We start from the raw sequence: 22,765 nt of genomic DNA, 5'->3' as shown, positions 1-22,765 counted from the left end.
AGGCAATGGGGTTTTGATTAACTAGATTGGAAACATACAAAAATTTAAAAATCTGCTACAGGTTCTAACAACAAGTGGATTCCTTTTTTCAAGTTATTTCAAGATTCTTGTTAGAATACACATCTCAGATAGCATTGCCTAGTTATATAAACCGATGATAACATTTCCCGTGAAATGTTGTGAGGATTTAGCAGTGCATTTTGAAGTGTGACTTTGTTGCCTCACTGTCATTGTGAGTTCTTAAATATCTGTCTCATTTGGAGACCTTATCTGGAACTTTGAATCCAGCTAACATTTAAAAGCTGATAGAATAAACAATTCATTTAGAAATATTAGAGCAAGCAACAGAGCTGACAGTGGAACTGCCTTTGTTTAAATGTTCTGCATTAGACAAATTAGTCTTAATAATGTCTCCTTAAGCTTACATTATCTTTCCTTTTGAAAAATAAACAGCTAAAAGCATTGTCCTCTGCTACAGGCAGATAACAATTATTCAGAAAAGTCTTTGCTTTGGAATTGTCTGTGACGTTTCAATACAATACTTGAACAGTTAAATAGGAAATAGAATTTTTATATGATAGCAGTTTATGTTCAGTATTCACGTGATACGTTTATTTAAATGAAGCTGAAGAGAAGAACCTGCTTAATACTGCAAACTAAGCGCAAGCGTTACATACTCTGTCTGAATGCCTGTCTTATCTTTCCCCTGACAGGTTGATAATGTATGGTTTTGTGAAGGCCATGGTACACATCGGCCAGTTAAAAGGATGGGAATTCCATTTCACTGACTGTTTATTTTTTGGATCACTGATGTCTGCCACAGATCCAGGTAACTGTTTAAAATAAATTACTTTTTGAAAAGTCAGAAGAGTAAAAAAGAACATAACAACTGCATGTGCCATAGAAATGTTCAACGTCTCTGTTCCTGATTTTTTATTCCCATAGCTGTTAAATGTCTGATATTCTGATAATCATAAGGCAAATTGGCTCCAGAAATCCCTTCTGTTTGTTTTAGTAACTGGTTTACCTATGTTTAAGTCACATACTTTATAAATGAATTTGCTGGGGAGATTGGAAAAATGTTGTTCTCCAGTCTTCAAGACACCTATCTGTTCATTGCTGGTATGAGAACTGCTGTAATGCTGGAGCCTCACAGTTAATAATTTAGACATTGCACTCGTGTGATCTAACCCAGTTTGAAGTTATGGAGAACGTAGCTTTCAGATTTGGCCATATAAATACTGTTTACAAGGTATCAGTTTACAATTTGAATGCAGTGTATCTTGATAAATACAGCTCTAAAAAGGTAGATACCAACAGGTTGACTTGAATTTGCAGATGTGAGATTTAAAGCCTAAAGTTACAGTAAATAGCCAAGTCTGGGAAACAGACTCAGTGAATTTTGGAATCACAGAATTACAGAATCATTTAGATTTGAAGGGACATCTGGAAGTCTTCTAGTCCAACCTCCTAGTCAAAACAGGGCTAACTTCAAAGTTAGCCCAGGTTTCATAGATTTGTCCAGGTTTTATTACGTTGAAAACGTTAATAAGAGTACTCTGATATTAAAAGGAAAGTACTGCTTTTTGCATCTGTGGGACAATAGTGAAGGAGAAGGTGAAAAAAGGATTTTTTTGATGTTATCTACAAAGACACAAAGTACAGTCTGCAAGGGTACACTGGATTTTTGTAAAATTTTCAGTTGAGCTGTTACAACAAGTGGAACAGAAAGCATTTTGTGATGCACATGACATGCTGCATTAATGTTAACTACCCTGAGAAGCTTCTCTAAGAAACTTATGAATAAATCTTTCAAATGCATGGCTATTAAAAGAAATGACAAAAAGCAACATTGTTCTACAAATTTGTTCCATTCTTTAAACGAACCCTCAATATTTAACAAAAGACTTTGAGCTTGTGATTTATCATTCTGATGGCTTAAAAATATGGTGTAAAACAATTTATTTCCACAAAACTGGTTGTTGCAAGATCGCTGTAAAAGCTGCATCAAATTGTTATTCTCAAATCAATCCAAGCACCCAATATGCTGCCACTAATCACCCAACTACTTTAAATAAGATTCAGCACATGATTGGAGCCCATCCTCAGAGCAAGAGAAAAATACAGAAACTGAAAACACAAAGAAAACCTTGGAAAACAAATTGCTTATTGAATAAAAGGTTGCTTACAGCTTCCAAGTCCATTTCTTGATTGTGCTATGAATAGAGTTTTGCAGTTGGCTTAGTTTCTTTTCCCATTTTCCAGTCCAATACTATTTAGTTTCACAAATGAACGTGTTGACTTATGAGGAGAAGTATATAAGACAAACGCACTGATTTTGATTATAATAGTATGAAATCACCACTGATTAATCTGGAACAATCATGAGAAAAAAAAGAGAAGCTCTTCTTGCACTGGAAGGAATAAGAAGTGACAAGGATTACTTTTCCCAGAGTTTTAAATAGGCTTAAAAAACTAACACTGCAGCAGAGAAAACTACTTCTAGTGTGACAAACTATCATTGATTAATACTGTTGTTAATTACTCTTCTGCTTATATAGAGTGTCTGTGCATGTCCAAGAATTTTTTTTCATGTTGTCTTGCTCCCTCTGTTATCTATTCACAATATTCTAAGCTGTTTCATGTTTTTACTAATCTTATCTGTAAATTTCAGTCGCTCAAAGACTTAAGAGAATTTTGAATGAATTTTTGCTTAATTAAATGGTAGACATTGCTGAAAATATTTCATTGTGTTGTAGGATTTGCTGGTGAATTATATCTCAAGCCATGTAAAGAGCTCATTGGGATTCCAAAATCAGTTAAAATATGGTCCCCTGGAGGACTGATACATACTAGGGCATAAAATAATCAGTCTAATGATTTTATATGTGATATCTAGCTTTAAAAAAAAAAGAAATCTCTGGTAAAATGTTGTTAGTGTTATAGAAGTAGGATAGAATAATAAATTACTGTCCTAAGATGAAATAATAAATTCCTGTCAGATTTGCTACCTGATTTTTCATTTAATTCTTCGCTGTGTAGGATTATAAGCTCATTTCAAAAAGAGATTTAATTTCCCTTGGCTGCGGAAAGCAATTAAGTCTCAAAAGATGTTAAAAACTGATCTGTTGACTTGACAGAAGTCATTTTGATTGAGTTCCTTATTTGTAATAGTAAAGATGACTGGTAGATGTTTACATGTTAAATGAAGAATTGTACTACCAGGGCAGTAAACAAATGTATGCCAGCTAAAAGTTGCTAATATTGTTAGGAAGAAGGAAATAATGTCATAGCACTCTGTAGGTTTTAGTTTTGAAGGGTATTTGAAGATCTTCAATACAGAGATTTCTGCATAAAATTAGTTCAGAAGAATTGCTCTTATATGCTATGGGTTCCCTTCTATAGAAAACTAGCACTTGAACTAAGATTAAGAATTGAATTTATGACTGGATATACTTGGGACTGTGTCTTGCATTATAGACTGTGATCCCTAAACATCTGTGATACTTAGGGATGCCTCAAAAAACTCTCACGACTTTAGAAAGAAAAGGTGGAAACTTTAGGGACGAAGCAAGGTTACTTTCAAGTGAATCATTCATTTTACAGGAAATATCTCCTTCCGATAATTTATCATTTTCAGCAGAAAAATTTTCTCATTTCGAGACTTCAGGTGAGAGGTTTTATTTCCAAGAAACAGAATTTTAAAATTCCCAAATTCTCCCTTCATTAGTCTTTGATTTAAAACATCAGACCAGTATTTATATTTTCCTTTATTCTGATCAATAGGTATCATTTATCATGTAGTTGGGGAAATCGTCTCTTCTTATTATTTCATCTGCTTAACACAGCACAGATTTCACCGCTTCGCTGTTGAAAGGGTTTCCCTTGTGTTAGCATCGTGTTTTGATTTCTAATATAACCTGACTCTGGAAGTTTTTTGGTGTGATCCCTTCAAAGGAGATGGAGCGGTTCCTCCCTCTGTTCTGGGAGGAACACATCATTCATCAAGAGCAGCAAAGAGACTGTGGAAAAGGTGCTGGTGTGGGAAGTGGAGCCCCCGGCTCTCGGTCCCTGAGCATTAGAGACCTGCAAAATGAAACTGCCTCACGTGTGAGCACGGATAAGGATATTCTGACAACAACTGTCCTCTGCAGTCAAAAAGCAGACACGGCAATAAGCCCCAGCAATAAGCTGCTTCAGGGTACCAGTGGTTGTAATGGAATAAGGTGAATGACAGAACAAAGCTGGCACATGAATGAAAAGATTTGACCTCTGCCTTAGCCACAAATAAATAGCTGAAAAGGACAAACTTTGGCAGTTTGTCTTAGCTGTTGTTATTAACACATTCTGTGCAATAACCTTCCAATCCAAAGACATTTCATGTATCTTTAGCACTTCGGGTTTTTTTAACTTCTGACATTTCAAGCATAGAAAACAGATTTACCTTCACGAGGTTTGCTGAAGCACAGCTATTTCTGAGCTATATGAACTCCCTTACCTTTGGTCATATTGATAATCACAAGGCTCTTCTCTATTTGAAGTTACTATGGTTACAGCTGAACTGAAGATGTGAGTTGCACTGCTGCTGTTATTGATAAAATTGGATATTTATCAGAAAGAGCAGTTTCTGTTTCTCATAAAATCAAAGGATTTTGCATTAGGAAGCAAGGTAATACATTTTATACACTGGTTATATAAGACTGTTTATAAATGTGTTTTTAATTAAAATATTTTTATGCTTTATTCTTATTCACCACTGAACTACTCTGTGAGTAGCGTGACTGATTAGTAGGAAAAGGAGACTATAATTAAAATTGGAATTGTTATTTTTAGAGAAAAATGGATAGGAAACATAAGTGAGATTTCTCTCATCTTATTTTCTTCCCATTTGATACTGCCCTCCTAAAAGAATTTAGGCCCATGAGCTATGAAAGATATTAATAGTTCTAGTAAGAAGACTGAGGTACAATAATACCAGTACTTTATATAATGGTCTCATTTATTTTCTGAGCTTCCTTACTCTTTTCAAACACAACAGCAAAGAAGTACTGGATACAGTTAGCTTAGGGATTGTTGTAGTTTGCTGATATTTCAGTTACACATAATTTTTACAGGAATTAATAACGAGCCAATTTGTTTCTACATATGTGAAAAGATATCTGTCACAAACCAGTTCCACAGACACTTACTCTGACTTGGGTACAACCCAAATCATGCTAGGCTTAGCATCTAACAGATATTACCTCAGTCCATGAAGTCAAAGAAGTGAATCAGATTGCTGTTGGCACAAATACTGAGAAAATCTTAGCTGCTTCATTATTTCAGGCTTCCCATCACTGAATTTTTTAATGACATTCACAGCCCTTTCTGAGTCAGAAGCTCCGATACATTTTTTTTTTCTATTTGTGTCACTTTTCTACTGCTACAAAAGATGTTTGTTTGCTGTCTCCCAATTACCTGCCCTTCTAGCCATCTAGTTCTTTACCTATCTCTATCTCTGGCCTCGTATGCGTAGGTGGAAATAAGAGGTGAAATGCTGTGTACTTTCATGAAAAGTAGTTTGGTATTTTTATAATACATATTGTAGCTAATGAATTACACAAGTCTTTGAGTAGTTACCGCACAAAAACCAAGCCCTACTTACTGTTCCTCAAAAGTGCCTTCAGAAAGCCAGGGAGGCCATACTTACTGCAATGTAGTATCTATGATCTTTACTTAGATATCAAAGTTCTCACAGATTAGATATGTTACTGTTGCATATGATAGCAAATACTGATTTTTTTAAATCAATTCTCTTAAGTTTTAAAGTCATCCGTCATTGACAAAACATGATGTGACTACTTTGGGCAATGATGACTATTCATAGAGTATTATTCTATCCAGAGAGTAATTTAAATTAACTTGCTTCCATAGCAGAGTATCGCATCCCCTTTAATATGCCCATTCTGAACTATATCCATAGATTCTCGTAATTAATGAAGGCAAATGTGATCTTGAGGAAATGACTAGACAGTGATTGGCAAAATAAGGTGAAAACGTTTTATTGAACTCTTAAATGGGGTGGATGTGCTAAAGATTATGCAGTTCTCTGTTCTTATGCAGATACTATTTAACATTTTCATTGATGAGTTGGCTAATGCAATAGAGGATGCTTCTTTAATGTATAATGCTGTGCTGAGAGGAGATTGCAAACACTTTGAAGGACACGATTAGAACTCAATATGATTCTTGCAATGATTTAAAATCAACAAGATAAATGCTACACTTAGAAATAATCAAGTTCATAGATAGAAGATAAGAAATGAGCATTCACTGCTGAAAAGGATTTCAACTTTACAACCTGAAAATGAGTCATCAGTACCAATACATAGCAAAAAAAGGAAAACAGGATTTATTAATACATGTTCTACAGCATCTTTTCACTCTGTTTCTTGACAGCAAGTGTCAACTACAGTACTTGGATCTGATTTTGGGCACTGTATTTCAAGAAAGATATGGACTGATTAGAAGCAATTAGAGGGCTAGAAAACATTACTGAAAGAAGAAGATTGAAAGAAGTGAGTCAGTTTAGGGAGGAGATGTCTGAAATGAGTCTTGGAATAGGCAAAATGTTGCTGGAACGAAAAAGGGAATAAACGTGACAAATTATTCATGTCTCATTAGGCTAGGAATGGAAATTACAGACTTGAAGAGCAGGAGGGGAGATTCAGGTTAGACATTCAGGAATAACTGCACTTATAAATTGTATGAATACTGAAGAGCAGGTTAATCTCCCTTGGGATTTGTGGAACCAGCATCACTTCGGTTCTTTAAAAACAGATCAGATAAATATCTGTCAGCAGTGGTATGGCTGAAGCTTGCTGTGTCTTGGGCCAGACAAACATAGGGACAGAGCAAGGTCTCTCTTCCTCCAGAGACCAGAATTCTTCAGTCAGGGACAGGCAATGCTGTAAAGAAGATCCAATAATCTCCACTGGGAATGGGAGAAACATTTGAAATGGAAGATACTTTGTGAGAACTGGGTGAACTGGGGAGTCTCTCTCAGAAGAGGCAATTGATGCATTGCTGTGTTGCTTTTTTCATTATTTTGCTTTCATTTGAAAAGATTTTAAGTCAGATTTTGGGGGTAGAGATGGGAGAGAAAGCAAGAAGAGAAAGCTGTTGTTTTCTTAGGAGGCAAGAGGAAGGAGAGGAATGTGTAGGCATCTGTCTAATTGGCTTGGCCTGCTACACATACATACCAACAGTACATTGGACTTTGATTACTATTTTCTTTTCCTTCTATCATTATTGCAGGGACTATTAATGTGAGCCCAAACTAATTAGCTAATAAGCAAAAGCTGGAAGTGGCAAATAGTTTTAAGAAAACAAGTCTGTTGTTATGCCAATGATATCAAAGAATGGGAGGCTAAATTAGGTCCACATTTAGCACGTTAAGGCAGTGTTGCTAATCAAGCGAAAACCTTAATATAGATATTGGTGAACCAAGAAAATATCTTTGGCCAATAAAACTCCTTCCTGCACCTTTGAGCTCTTCTGGGGAAAGAACTCTTTTCCTAGTTTAAATTATAACTGCACTGGGAGTAGATGGGTGAGGTTACCAGGATGGTTAAATATAACTAGCTAATTTAAATATAACTATATCAGCAAATGTTCAGTTACACACATCTCCTAAATTGTCTTCTGTAGAATAACACTTCCAAAATTCTTCGAAGTTAACACATCAACAGAGATCACTTTGTCATAAAATCTCACAGGAGAACTGAGAATCTATTTTGGGTTTATAAACTGATTTTTAGATTACACAGATATTTTAAGAAACCATTACGTTATCAGTAATGATTTCAAAGTTCCAAGAAATGTTATTAAGACAAAGCATAATCACCTGTTCATGTTTTTGTGTGAATTATCAGCAGTCATCTCAACGTAAAAGTATATAATTTTCATTCCTGAAATGTCAGATGTTAACACGGCATCCCAGAGGCACTCCTAATCTTTGGGATTCCTGGGCTGTGAGGATTGAGTCAATTGCACAATTATGTACTAGAATGAGCACCAGTGAAGCAGTGAGTTACTGTGTAATTTTTAACCATACAAATAACTGGGGGCCTTTACATTAAATTCTGTTTGAAAAGAGAAAGCTCTGCTTCATCCATGCAAAGAGAGAACAATAATATCAACACAGAACAGATAGCCTTCTTCCTTTGGAGATTATGAAGTGCTAGGTAGATCTTGGGAAGGATTGTGATCCCCTGTTTACAGGTAAGGAAACTGAGGTATAAAACAACTAAGGCATCCTTTAATATCTATAGGACTTAACTACCTGAATATGAGCCAAGTGTCTAAATGCCCTTGAGGATGTGTATCTAAATGATTTGCCCAACTTCAATTTAAATTCAATACACTCTATTTTTTTCTATTGTACTGGTAAGCTAAAAATCAAATATAGCATATAACTCAGGGAGAAGGAAGGGACTTAAATTAATGATATGCTGAAGGAACTTTAAAATGGGTTACAAGTATCAGATATCCTGATCTGGATGAGAGGGCTTCATGACTACAGATATGCTACACTTGAGGTGAAAGTGATTGTGCTGCTGGTGGGACAGGGTATAGGGTTATTATGCACGTTCCTCAGTGAACGTGCAGATAAGCATTATATCCTTCTTAAAATAGGTAAACTGCTACTCTCATCACACACAAAGTCTATGGCAAAAGCCAACTCTTTTCAGCACCCTTATTTCTCCTTGGTCACAAGATCAAAGTCCTTTATGCACAGTAAAATATGCTGTGACATTTTCATTTATGCATGGTTCTCTGTGTGAGAAGGAAAGTTTTTTCCTAACTCGGCTGAAGCACCAAAACTCACAGACTTGCTGGATTTAAGGATCTTCTATACTTCAGCTGATCCTTTTTAACTTATTGTTATCCACTTAGGTAGTAAATAGGACAGGACTTCTCAAAACCCATATTCTAACATTGCTTTATTTCTTGAACTGCCAGAGGAATATGAAAATAACAAACTCACTTTGCTTTGTCTCCATACAGTGACAGTCCTGGCTATTTTCCATGAGCTGCATGTGGATACAGATTTGTACACGTTCCTGTTTGGAGAGAGTGTCCTAAATGATGCTGTGGCTATCGTGCTGACATAGTAAGTACACCCACCTCCATTCTTTACTTGGTGAGATAACTACAAGCTTTGATTGCTGATACAATTCTCACTGATATAGTCTGTGCCAGTATAGATATAACATTTGAAGATTTCATTACAGAGATGTAGTTCTGGAGTTGTTCTTCGTTTGTTAAACACCAGAATTCCAATATTGTTAATGGTAACTGTGTACCCAGAATGCAATTTTAGTTCATTATCTTCAACCTAGAAAGCAGTATATTCTGTAAAATGGGTAAATTTAATTTAATATGATTTCTTTTCTCATCTAAAGATATCTTGAAAAAATAACGCTGAATGAGCACCTAGGACACAGGGCAACTATAACATTGGAGACAGGTTCTCTTTATTTTTTGCAATCTATTTTCCAAGATTAAAACCACAAAGTGGTACACAGTAGCTCAGTTTATCTACTTCCGCCTATTGAATCTGACAGAGCTTCAGCTGCTAATATTATCTTAAATTTATATATAGCCTTTTTATTCTCAGGAATCCTCAAACAGATCACAAATGATGGGCCAAAATCACACAAGTATGTGCTGTCCTAAAAACACAGATGCTAAGTACATGATTAACAGGATCTCAAGTTAACTCCACTCTACATGTATTATAAGCTTCCTGGAGCTTTGCTAGAAATACAAATAATCCTCTCAGATAATCTTAAAAGTAACAGAACTCTGCAAAATCAAATTCAGTTTTCCAGGATGCTTGAAGATGCTTCACAGTAAGCCCCAATTCAGTGCCACCTTTCTCCTTAAAATACAGTTCCCTTGAACGAGGATTTATCCTATCGTTCACAAAAAGACTTTTACAGAGTTTACAGTCGTTAAAAAATAGCCTTTATATTTTGTCTGAAACCCCATGGAGAAACCTATAGTAGTTGAATTGCAAAAAAACCCAAACAAAATTGTTTCACAATACAAAAAAAATAGTATTCCTATTTAATTTATCATTCTCAGTCAATTATCAGTCTAGTTACATTCACCTACACTAAACTCCTCACATTGTTTTTAGAGCAAGAGTAATATTTTCAAACGCTGTCAAGTGTCTGAACATAGCATTTCATGATTAGATACAGCACGGCTGTCACATTCAGTGACTGTGGTTGGAATGTGTCACTTAGCAGAACATCTAGTACATCCGAGAATAAAATGCGCAAAAGGAAAACTAAGCAAAGAATAGAAACCTCAGCAGAGAGAACAGATAGAAAAGCATTAAAGAAGCTATTAGAATTGGAAAGAAGCATGTAGGTGACAGAAAGACTGAGATTTTTTTTTCTCTCTCACTTGGCTTTGTTTAATGAAGGCCTAGACATTTATAGCTCATTTAGACTCTTCATCTGTTAGTACAAGGTTCCTATAGACTGTGGAACAGTTAGGCTACAAGCAACTCCAGGAGACCCAAAATATTTTAAGTGTCTGTAGTTTTCAGTCGCTGTGACGTCAAAGCACATGGATCTCTTAAAAGGCGCAACTCAACTGCAAAGCAAATCTAGATAGAAAAGTACTATCAGATAGTACATGATTCATGAGTTTCTAACCTCTACTCTTCCCAGTACTCAAGTCTAGGTTGTGACCCTCAGCCTGCACATGGATACAGAAATCGATAGGAAGGATGCCTGATGCAAATGCTGGCTATCTCCTTCTCGTGTTTTCTTTGCTGTACATGGGAGATTACAACTCTCTTTTACTGTAGAATCTCTTGTCACTGGAAAACTAGTGTAGTTTTCTATATATTCAGTGTGACTGATACCTTGATTTCTCGAATATATTTAGTCATTTGTAGAGACTGAAGAGAATATATGACATCATCAGTTTCACATTTCATTAATTTCTGGATTAAATAATCAGCTTCTGCACAAATACAATGTTCCTGCAACCTAACATGATCTTTATTTCTGTAGCCTTTTAAGTAAAGTTACACTGTTAATAATGTCAGCTTCAGTGCATTAACACCCCACTAAACCAAACCGAGTTTAAATGAAGAATATTATTTTTCTGTCACTACAAAAGAGTGACAAAAGCTAGGTTTTTTTCTCTGTAACACACTGCTTTTCAGGATGGTGCAAACACAACATGTTCATAATTACAGTAATAGGGAACTATTTAAAAAGGTGTGAGAATAATCTTTACAAATCTGGAAAAGCAATAATAAGTCATTTTGTACACCACGTAATGGTAAACAGAAAATAGAATAAAGAGAATACACGGTGTCTTTCACCAGCTAACAAAATAACCAAGTTAATGTCTGCAGGAGTGACTCGCTGCAGGAAAGGGAGGAAGAGAAAAGAGGGAAGGCCCTTGTGGTCAGCTGTGGCAATTTGGCAAGGTGAAGGTCATAGAGCTGTCTGCCAACAAGGCTTTATATTGATATCTCCCTTTTCCTTCAGCTTCTCCCGCCAACCTCTATTTTTCCTGTGCTGTTTATCCTTTAGTTTAAGAAGGACAGCAACAGGATCAGCTACCCCTACATTTTTCATATGGATTTAATAAGTCGCATGAGCTGTGTGTTGCTGCAACAGTATGTACAGACACTGTGGCCAACTGCACTCAGAAAATACTGATCAAGCACACGAGTTCTCCAGGCCAAATTAGCAGCTCTCCTGTAGGCCATCTTGCCATACCAAATACCTGGTTGTTTGTGATAATTGCAAGATTTCATTTCTACTGTGCTATTTTAAGATAATCCATGCAGGAGGGATCACTGTGAATCAAATTGACAGTAGTGGCTGCAGAAATGCTGACAAGCTGTTGTGCATCTGGGAGAGCTCATACACACGAGGGCCTCTGTAAGCAAGGGTACTGTAGATGTAGCAAGGATTTTCTCCTATATAGGTAACTTGCAGAGTTGCTTACAACTTCTCATTATATGGACAAAAGTCTCCTTTTAATAAAAAGTCTGTGAGAATTGTCACAGAAAATAAACATTTTGGAAGAAAACGAGGATTTAAATAGTCAAAATGAGTCGGTTTTGAGCCTGTTTTATATCAAGGATTCAAGATATTTAAGAAAAATATTAACAGAGCCCTACAAGACAATACTTACTAAATGACTAAACATGTCTGCTTTTACCCAGAAAAACCTATATGACTAATTATGCCACAGATATTTCCTAAGTACTTTGTTTTCCGGGAAATTGACTTGGCACCCGTGTCCGCTTTCCATGTCTATTCACAGCATAAGCTTTATCTGTTGAAGTACTTTATATGTGCTAACATTAAAACAAACAAATAAAACATATGGGAAAAATAAGATATTTAAGCTTCTTCTAAGTGTGTTTAAATATGCTTGTGGTCTTTATGATTAGAGATTGTTTCACTCTTTGGAATTTAATTTTAAACAACCGATTATGACAACCTTTTATGAAAAGATCTTTCCAATCATATTTTTATTACAATTTTTAAGAAAGAAATCATTCTCAGTTCTTGATACATTGTATTTATTACCACGAAGTTTACCTGAGTTTATGCTGTAGCTTCCAGAATGAAAGAATACCATTTAAGATTATGTTTCTTGTAGCACTGTATCATAATATACACAGCACAGAATGACTTCTTCTGCTTTCTCGGGGGTTGGTCTATGATGTAGTGAATATTTTCATAAAAGATTCCAGATTATAGCTTTTTTTACCACTGTTTGTACCCTCTAACTCCTGGGTTTTCAACTTCTTCAGCTTTTTGGAAAAATATTAACAACAAAATTTAGCTTACAAATGTTCCAGCACACATAAAGCTGTTCTCTTAGCTGTACATTTAACCTTCTGCCATCCAGTTCCCTCAACATCATAAAGCAGTGGTTTGTTCAGCTTCAGATATGCGTAGGCATTCAGGACGCAACATTCAAGGTGATCTAATTCATTCATAGATTTCAGACCCAGGAATGTTTACCATTGCTTAGGTTTGTAGATAGTACTTTACAGACTAATACAATGGACCGTCTGTGTACTTAGGCACTTACTAGCTGCGGACCATATTCTAAAGATCAAAATTGAGAAACATCCCAGTAACTTCAGTTGGAGTTGTGTGTGATGAAGACTGTAGAATCTGTCTGAAAATTAATAACTTATGGATATCTTTGAGCAAATAAGATTAACCTCTTACTTCACTTTCATTTCTTTTTCATTGTTCTGTCTTCACACGATATATCACTTGTTGAAGAAAACATCCGCATGCTGTAGGTTTGGACTTAGCATAGTTTTTGCACATTTGCAGAGAAATTTGATGAAGAAAGTGTGGAAGAAGTTGTAGAAAAAGCATTGAATAGCTTGAGATGTGACTGAAAAGTAGATGAACAGGTCATTAGCATTGAGACAGTATATTTAGCAGAGCTATTTAATCTTTCTCATGCTGAGTGCTCCGTGAGTGCAGGATGTGGAAAGCAGTAATGAATACTGATATGTGTTCCCTGCTAACAAATTATCTAAGAGAACGTTACATGAGAGATGTTTCCATTGTAGTCAATGTCAGAAGTGTTTGTATCATTATTATGCGAAAGACATGACTTAATTTCTCTGCTGGCTCTGTACCATTGCTCAGTGGGCCCGATGGGTTTCGTCCCCTTCCTAGAAGAGGTGATAGTGTGGAAGTCACATGGGCAGCAGGGACATCAGCGTACGGCAGTGTCTCTCACAAGTAATCAAAACAAGTGAGTGGCAGCCGGGGGACGCAGGACATGTGACATTGTGACATGTGTGACATGTCAAGGAATGGATTTACGGGCTCTGTAACATGCGATCGAGAACAGGTTGATACATGAATGAAGTGGAAATCCTGGAGACAAAAAAGCGTGGTTGAGGATCACATGGCAGTGAAGCCAAACAACACAGAAACTAGCAGACATATGAAATGAAGACCTCCCATTCAACATGCTAATTGCCCTAGAAGGCTTAGAAGTATAGATATTTCTGGGCAGAGGAAAGTAATCCTGCAAGCATAGTTTTCTTGTGAAGTTTGGCTTGCCATGTTTAAGTAAAGTACCTGGTATGTAAAGGAAGAGATGATAACCTTGGAGGTTCAGAAGAAGGTGAAGAGGAAAGTAAACAAAAGATACTGGATTGTTTTGAAATGGATATCCTGCCTCTTTTGTAAACTATCTATCGGTTGTATAGATTCACGAAGTTCATCCATGCCTATTAGCAAAAATTAGGCAATGGAAGGCCCAGATTTTGACACAGTCAGGCTGTAAGGCTCCCTTTGCAAAAGTCTAGGACCAGCACCGAAAGGCTAAATTCTTAGAACTAGGTAAGAACTGGAGGTGTAACAGATCCTGTTATTGTATGACCCCTTGCTGATAAGAACAGTATTTGTTGGCGAGATGCATATTTCCACTGATGCTCACAGATGTAATATTGTTTCAGGAATTCAGTGAGCCTCTATTGGCCAGATAAGATGGTCTGGAACAAATAGGTAACATTCCTTTTTTTTTCTTTTTCTTTTTTCTTTTTTTTTGCCCCCCAAAAATCTGTGTTGGTAGAAGGGTACTGCAACCCCCTTCTACATAATAAGCTTCTATGGATTGGTTCAAAGATTTACCAAGCAGTTTACCATGATGAAGAAATTTCATTTTCCGAAGTTCTTGGAACATAATTTTTCTCTAACAATAGATATATTTCAAGTCCATTTTTCATGATGTAGCTACTGCATATAACACCATGTCTGTGCTTGATAAATTAACTGTCCATAGAATCCAGACCCCTTTTTAATAGTTTAAAAGGCTTGAAATTTATGACAAATAGTTTGGAGACTGCCCATTTCATCTTGCTGTCTTTCCTTCTTTAGGGTAAACAGAGCTTATCCGCTACAGTAGGATAAAGTATAAAGGAGGAACTTTAATTATTCAATGTGTTTGTGATACCAGGGCATAGTATTGAGGGGAAAAGGGGCAGAGCAAATTGATAAAGGTGATGGTCAGCTGTGCTATGCCCAGTGAGGAAATCCCTTGTAAAAGTAGTTTCATGGCTCCTCTTAAATATTTCCAGGGTGGACATGAACCAACACGTCATAGCACACCTCTTCTCTGCTCAAAAAATACTTTCATTCTAGTCTAGTAGTACCTTATACAAATTAATATCATGCTGAAACCATTCTTTCTTGGCAGAAGTTCTCCTGGAAGCTCATATGGGGCTTTCTAAAATAACACAGCAAAGGTAACTGAGACAAATTTATTGAAAAACAGTATCCATTTCCAGAGGAAATAACTCAAAAGCCAGAGTTCAGTTCAGTTTGTGCTGAGCACCCTCTAAGGCTGACATTTCTCAGGCAGTGATCCCTATAATTGCCTTAGGAAGTCAAGAGAATTCCTTCTGTCACACTGGTGATTCTTACTGATAGGTACAGGCATGATATTACTAATTTTAGTTCAGTTCAGATCTCTTCAAAATATAAGAACCTCTTTTGAGCAAATGGATCTCAAATAGAAAATTAATAAGAACCTTTAAACCTTTCTGGGTTTAGTTATTTGTTTACCTGTATTTTTATTACTTATGTGGTTTTAATTCTGTTGTTATGTCATTGAACTTGAAGGTAGTTTACACAGGAGTAAAATGTAATCAGAGACTGAAGAAACAGACATTTGACAAACACCAAATATAGGTACAAATACTCAGTTTGTTTCATTTAACTTGGTCATTGGCCTGATGAGGTAACTATCCATTATCTGCAAGTGTTACTTTCCTACTTTTCACAATTTCTAATTATGATTCCGTGTTTATTATATATTAAAATCAGCAGTTCTATAAAGGACATGAAAAGATATTGTAACTGTGCTGTTGAATAATGAAGCTGGGAGCTGGGATTTGCAGGAAATAATACCGGCTTTGAAAGCTACGATGGGTGTCTCCTTGATGCATATCTCAGTAGATGTGAGGCTCCCTTTACGATTATTTTAAGCTTTCTTCTTTCGTCATGAACCGTCTCTAATTTGGACCCTTTGCCCTTCCATTTCTGGAGAATTATTCTGTACAGATTTTGCAACAGTTTGTTTCCTGAACCCCCTGAATAACAAATTTTGCAAAGGAAAGACAGCTGAATGTTCTCATATCATATTTTTCCCTTAAACCGTATTTATAGTCAAAAGGTGGCCTTTAAAAGTGACGTCGTGGGCTTCCATATGTAATATCGCAAAACTTTTTGTATCGTGTGTAGTGATACAAAGACTTTCCTATCAGCCAATACTTTGTCTTTGTTTCAGTTTCCTCCTCATCTGTAGGTAACTGGGAGTTCATTCAGTCTAAGAATACAGTGAAGTCTGTCAGCCTGTATCCCATACCCCCTGCTGAGATTTATTAGGCATTGTTAGCAAATAGCAAAAAATATGATTGCTTCAGTATTGAGTCATCACATGAGAAAAAGAATGTTTGTTTCTCTATTGCCCTTGTATTTTTAGGCTTTTTTTTAACCACGTATCCATGCAATTTCTTAGTGTCTTTTACTATACTATTTCAGCCACTGGAGTGAAAAAGAAACTCATTTAAGTTCTATTTATTTCCAACATGTATCTGAGTGCAGTCAAGATGTTATTCACACATCCTAGGCATCTCAGTATGTAAATAATAGTGTAAAAAAAAAAATTCTATTCATAAGTAGGCCCTTATGCACACACAATTAATAGCTTTAGTGTACCTACACGGAAAACTGTTCAGCCTAGGTATTTCTTTTTCAAAAGTGTATCTTGCCAACTATTGTAGAAAGTATGCACAGAGACACGCTTCCAGCCAGGGAAGAAAAGAGGGAAATACGATACACCTGTGCTATCAGACAGATGACAAAAAGGTAAAAAGGATTAACACATGCAACATTTTCCTGCTTATAGAAAATAGGTGGCATATAGATTTCTAAGGGTGGGAAGAGATGGTGAAATGGGGATGAAAGAGAAAGTAAGAAATTGAACTGATGAAAGCAACAAATAGAGACTGTGAAGACATGGCTAGACAAAAGAAGCAAGAGTGAGAAAAGACAAGACATGGTGAGAAACCAAGATACAGCATACCTTGTAAATACAGATCATGACAGTGATGCATAAACCTGTAGCTCGGACTCTTGTTTTCTCACAGGGATGCAGAGGAAAACCTGATTATTTTTCTCTGGTGCAATTTTGCAGTTTTATGTTGTTTTGTTAGGAATGTCTATGTTTGAAATCCTTAAGTAGTACATCAAAATGTGCTCCTGAACTGTAAAGAAACTGTGAGAAGTATAGGAATTAGGACAGCCAGTTCTAAAGAGTGGTGCATTGCAATCAGGTAATGAATCTGAATTCAGAAAAGGAATGAGATTCTGCCAGAAACACAGGGAGTTGCCCCCAGACCCTTTCTTTGTAGCTGTCTTTATGTAAATTAATTTGGCAGAACTGGAGGAACTGAGGCTTCCAGGAGCTCAGTTTGAGCAGTGGTAGGCTTAGATGGGTGGTTGCCTTTGCAAAACCTGACCTAGAACTCGCAGATCAAAGTGAGACCAGCACTGGACCACAACAGGCATAGGAAGAGTTGCTCCGTGGTACTGACTTGCATGACCTTGAATCCTTGACAAAGATTTAGGGATTTCAATGCCTGTGAGCTACAGTTCTGGACAAATGACTAACTGGATCTCTGGAGTCAGCCATAGCCTCAGTCCAGATAAATACTGTTTGTGATTTTATTCCCACAAACATTCCTGCGGAGGGATGACTGTAACACTGTGGAGGGGAATAAAATAGAATTAGCTGAAGACCTGGAAGAAAGCAAAATGCTGGATGGAAGCTCAGCCCAAACATTTCACTTACTGGTTCCCCTTAGACAGATGAATTTGGCTACTATTCCCAATATTGTTAGAAAGGCTTATGTACCAAGCAGCCATTCAATCAGTCAAACAGAGTAACTTATAAATTAATACAGCAAGGAGTTAACTGTGCAACAAGTTAGTGCCTGATTTTAAAAGGTGGATGAGAAATCCTTTCCATCTATTATTTCTATAATAATGAAATTATGGTTGTCCATCTGCTCTTTCTACCTTTGAGGAAGGGTTTAGTCCCAGCTTATTTTGTTGATGATAATTAGAGTTTCACGTCACTGACCATCTGGAACAGGAGATGTGAGCACTGGGAAACTAACCAAACTTGCTATTAGCAGGAATTTTAAAAGAGCTTCTTTCCCAGAATAGAGGAAATCCCACATAAAATGACGGTGTCCTCGCTTAATAAAACTTCCTTTCTTTTTTCTCCATGAGCCTTACTGTACAGACCAGTGTTGTGCTTAAATTAGGGGGAAAAATGCTATGGAATTTCTGTAATGCTTGTTATAGCTGGAATTTCAGTATGAAAATGGAGACGTGGAACAGAATGTTTTCAGGAGGTAATCCTCATCACTATGTTTTTTTCATTTTTTAATATTTCATCTCCCTTTTTCCAATATCAGCTCCACATTAAAATTCTACTTAGCTTCTAGTTCATACGTGGCTAAAGGTCTTTCTAGCTATAAGTAATCTAATTGGCTCTGGTTTTTTTATGCAATGTATTTGAATAGGCAGCCTTCAGTTGCAGTCTGCTAAGCTAGAATAGATTTTAGTGAGTACTGTTATGGAAATTGCCCTCAGGGATGTATGAAAATGTAGCTTAGCTCAAATCAGGTGGGAATGTCTGTACTTGTCATACCCAATCAAATCAGACTAGCTGCAGGTATTTCTGTCCGCTTATACACAAACAAACTGATAACATTTAAAAAGATGAAATGCAAGCTCAGAATTAAGAACGCTGCTTGCAGTGCTTGCAAATCACATCTAAGAGGCAATTATTTAGCTACATTTTCCATACAAATGACCAAATTGGCATCAAAGCTTCTTCATTTCAAAGATCTCTATTGGGAACTCTTCAGAATTGAAGTACACCCTGGTACGAGTCAGCTTGGGTTTTGAGCTCTTCCAGATGTTTTTTCTTATCCAAACAACCTTTCTTTAGTGAATAAGGCAGATTTTCTGAGAGCAAGATAATTACATACAGAGTCTAATTCTACTTACAGAGACAACTCCCTTTTAGTTTAAAATGAAGGTATTGGTACTATTTCCCTTGAAGTGTTCCAAAAGAAAGCTCATTTCATCCTCTCTGGATGAGATACTGTACATAAGAGTCTGTCTGGTACTTGCAGTAGATCAACATATTTTTCAAGTCTTCTTGGCAGGGAAGACAGAAGAGGAGTATGTATCAGAAAGGTGAGGGAGAGCTTGCCATTTCACTTACTGGGTACCCACCAATACCTATTCACTGTTCAAATGCTTTCCAGAAATGCAGTATTGAAGAGTACAGCGATCTCAAAGAGGCAGAGGTTTTGTTACAACAGGATAAACCCCCATCAAAATTCTTTTATTCTTTGGAGATCAGGTTGTGATTACATGAAAGAAGAACCTGTTCACACCGTGGGAGAATGGACTGCATATTTCCAGTGGCTACCCAGGAGCACTAGGAAAGACTGAAGCCTCTAGTGATCCCCCTGTGAACCCCTCCAGAAGCTATATGCTCTTTATGCAGTTTAATTTGAATTTCATCATTCTAACCTGCTCTAAGTCCTTTTTTTTTTTTTACTAACAGCAACATCAAGTAAACTGGTTCCTGCTGCAAGCCTTGATCTTTTACAACTCAAATCCTTAAGCTACTGAGTCTGTTAGAGTGAACTGACATAACTCTACATTAAATTCTTTTGCATGTGCATGTGTACATATATACTTATGTTTGCATGGGGAAATCATCCATAAAGCACATCAAAATAATACAAAGGTTATAAAGTACTCAAAAGTTACATAATGCCCCAAATACGTTTTCATGTCTTACAGAAGAGGAGTTGAGAGGCACCTTCTGTAAACTTTTTAATCAAACGTAATGTTTTGGTTTATTTTTTCATACACAGAAACCTCCCTGTCTCTATACTCAAGACACTATTTCAGTGTGCATGTTTCACCTTTTGGATTAGGAACTTTAATGTTTTCAGAATATACTTTTGTCACTTGAGCAAAGAGACTAGAATCATAGAATAGTTTGGGTTGGAAGGGACCTCTAAAGGTCACCTAGTCTAACCCCCCTGCCATGGGCAGGGACATCTTCAACTAGATCAGGTTGCTCAGAGCCCCGTCCAACCTGACCTGGAATGTTGCCAGGGATGGGGCATCCACCACCTCTCTGGGCAACCTGTGCCAGTGCTTCACCACCCTCAGCGTAAAAAATGTCTTCCTTAGATCTAGTCTGAATCTACCCCCCTTTAGTTTAAAGCCATTCCCCCTTGTCCTGTCGCTACAGGCCCTGCTAAAAAGTTTGCCGCCATCTTTTCTATAAGCCCCCTTTAAGCACTGATAGGCTGCAATAAGGTCTCCCCAAAGCCTTCTCTTCTCTAGGCTGAACAACCCAACTCTCTCAGCCTTTCTTCATAGGAGAGGTGTTCCATCCCCCTGATCATTTTCATAATAATTGATAACAGTAGCATGCAGCTGTCTTCCATGAGTGCCAGGCACAGCAGGAGGAGAGACTGCATACCTCTAGCTACTGCATTTCATAGCTACTTAAATGATGAGACTCAGCAAATTTCTATTCTTGGAATGTATTCCAATGGTTATAGAGCTCCACTCTCTCATTGTTTCCACCTGCTTTTGTTTTGGTCTCAATCTTCTTCCTTCTCTCTCCTTTATCTTTTCAATAGACAAGGGTCACCATCTCTATCTCGCTCTACCCATTCCCCTGAGTTGCGTGACCTACTCCACCGCTTACTGCTGCAGTCACCAGTCCTTTTGTTTCCTATCTGAGATGGAAAGAAGTGATTTTTAAAGATAAGCTAGGACTGTAAACTCTTAACCCAATCTCCTTCATTCCCTAAAGCCAAGAGACACCCTGTCTTTATTTCTGATACACACACCTCTGTTACCCTCTTTATTACGTTGTGACAAACAGAGAAGATAACGAGGGCAAGAGAGAGTGATGCTGCTGGTCAGTTCTGAAGGCTGGTGAAACAGCAGATGGCAGAGTTTGGGGAGCAGCAATTGCAGGAAAAAAAAAATATTTAAGTTTTAGATAGCACATGCCTAATACAAATGAGATCTTAGAAGATTTTTAGCTGATGAAGTTTATCAGCTCTCTGCTGAGATTTGTCAACTAAACATTTCAGAAACCTTAAAAAATTGCTTGATTTTGGCACATTCTCACAAGGGTGAAAGACACATCAGTAACAGATGGGTAATTTCCTCTTTCCTCCCCTTAGAAGTGACAAGTCTGAATTTCAAAGCGGTACAGCGAGAAAGCTTTGTAATCACGTGGTTGTAAGGTTTCTGTCCAAGATAAGCACAAATGTATTCTCTCTATACTGGTTCTGCAAAATGGCTAAATTTACAAAAAAAGACAGTCTTCACAAAAAGTGCAAATGCAACGTGGAAACGTAGTCTAAATGGTGTCATTTTGGCAAAGTCACAAACCATGAAAAAACGACACCCAAATAAAATCAGGGCATCGCCTGGCACGCTGCAGGTATGAGCTGGACTGAAAGACGGGACACACTCGGGGCAGCAGCTGTGCGAGTGGCCCTGAGAGAGGACAGTGTGACAAAGCTTGTTCATTTCTACTGCGTTTAGGGAAATGGGACTTGTGAACGTTTCCTGTGAAGACCATTGTATCAAAGAAAAAAATCTAGTCTTGTTATCAGTTTCCTCTTAATGTGTTTGGTACTTTGATGTTCCCTAACTAATTGCTAATTATAATGATCTACATATTCTGAATGTAATACGCATATGTGTATGTTATTTGGATTCATAACGAAATTTCAGAACATTTCTGGGGAGACCTAATGACATCAGAATTTGGATTTTGAGAAGGAAGGTTTAAATATGATTAAAACTTTGAACAAAGTAGCATCCCAACAATACATTGAATAAACTGATATTCACAATTTTCCCTGAGTAATTTCTCCATTACAAAATCTCACAAAAGTGAAGTCATTTTTAAACGTACAGCATTTTCATTTTGTATCCCCATTCATTGCATATTTATAGTCACTTAAAAGAAATCAAACAGTTCTTCCTTTCTACTGATTGTTCTACTGATGTGTAGCAAGCACAGCCAGAAACGATAGTGAGAGCGATGAGACTAATAGAGTCCCTAGCAGGCTGCTGTTCTCTGCCTCAGACACACTGGGAAAGGATTATAGCTAGATGAAAATACTCCTGAAGAAAATATTTCAGCCTCCTGGACCATTTGACAGTGTACATCTTCTTTATTACAGTATTTTTATTCCTACAGAGTAATGTTAAAGGTATTTTAGGATGTTCACAGTTTTACATTCTCTTTCTGGAGTTAGCAGGACTTAGCCCATAGCTAGGAGAGTGTTTTTGTTGCGCATTGTTAGAGTGAGGTGAATGCAAAAGTTTGTGAGGCAAGACTCCTTCGTTCTAGTAATTATGAGGGCAATGAAGCTAGTCAGAATTCTTTTCATTTTATTAATAGCCGTGTTTAAGCCTCATGGAACTGCCTGTCTAGGGAAAGTATCTCTTTTAAAACTAAGCGGTGGAAATTAGTGTGTTATACTAAATGTTTATCCATAAATCAATGGAGTCTTCACAAATCCAGAAGGAAAAATTGTCTGTTTGGCTGCCTATCA

At 37.0% G+C, this 22,765-nt stretch overlaps 1 protein-coding gene across 1 annotated transcript in view; it reads left to right on the top strand.

Annotated features, from left to right (window-relative positions):
* Nucleotides 1–22,765, top strand: part of SLC9A9 (solute carrier family 9 member A9) — a 218,327-nt gene that overhangs the window by 50,130 nt on the left and 145,432 nt on the right. The window contains exons 5-6 of the mRNA XM_076341008.1: nt 714–829; nt 9,049–9,154. Coding sequence (XP_076197123.1) covers nt 714–829; nt 9,049–9,154 — 222 coding nt within the window. The remainder of the gene's footprint in view (nt 1–713; nt 830–9,048; nt 9,155–22,765) is intronic.

Source organism: Aptenodytes patagonicus, chromosome 6 (genome assembly GCF_965638725.1).
Source record: "Aptenodytes patagonicus chromosome 6, bAptPat1.pri.cur, whole genome shotgun sequence".
Classification (NCBI taxonomy): domain Eukaryota; kingdom Metazoa; phylum Chordata; class Aves; order Sphenisciformes; family Spheniscidae; genus Aptenodytes; species Aptenodytes patagonicus.
Note: the sequence above shows the minus strand (reverse complement) of the source record. Positions and strands in the feature narration are given on the sequence as shown.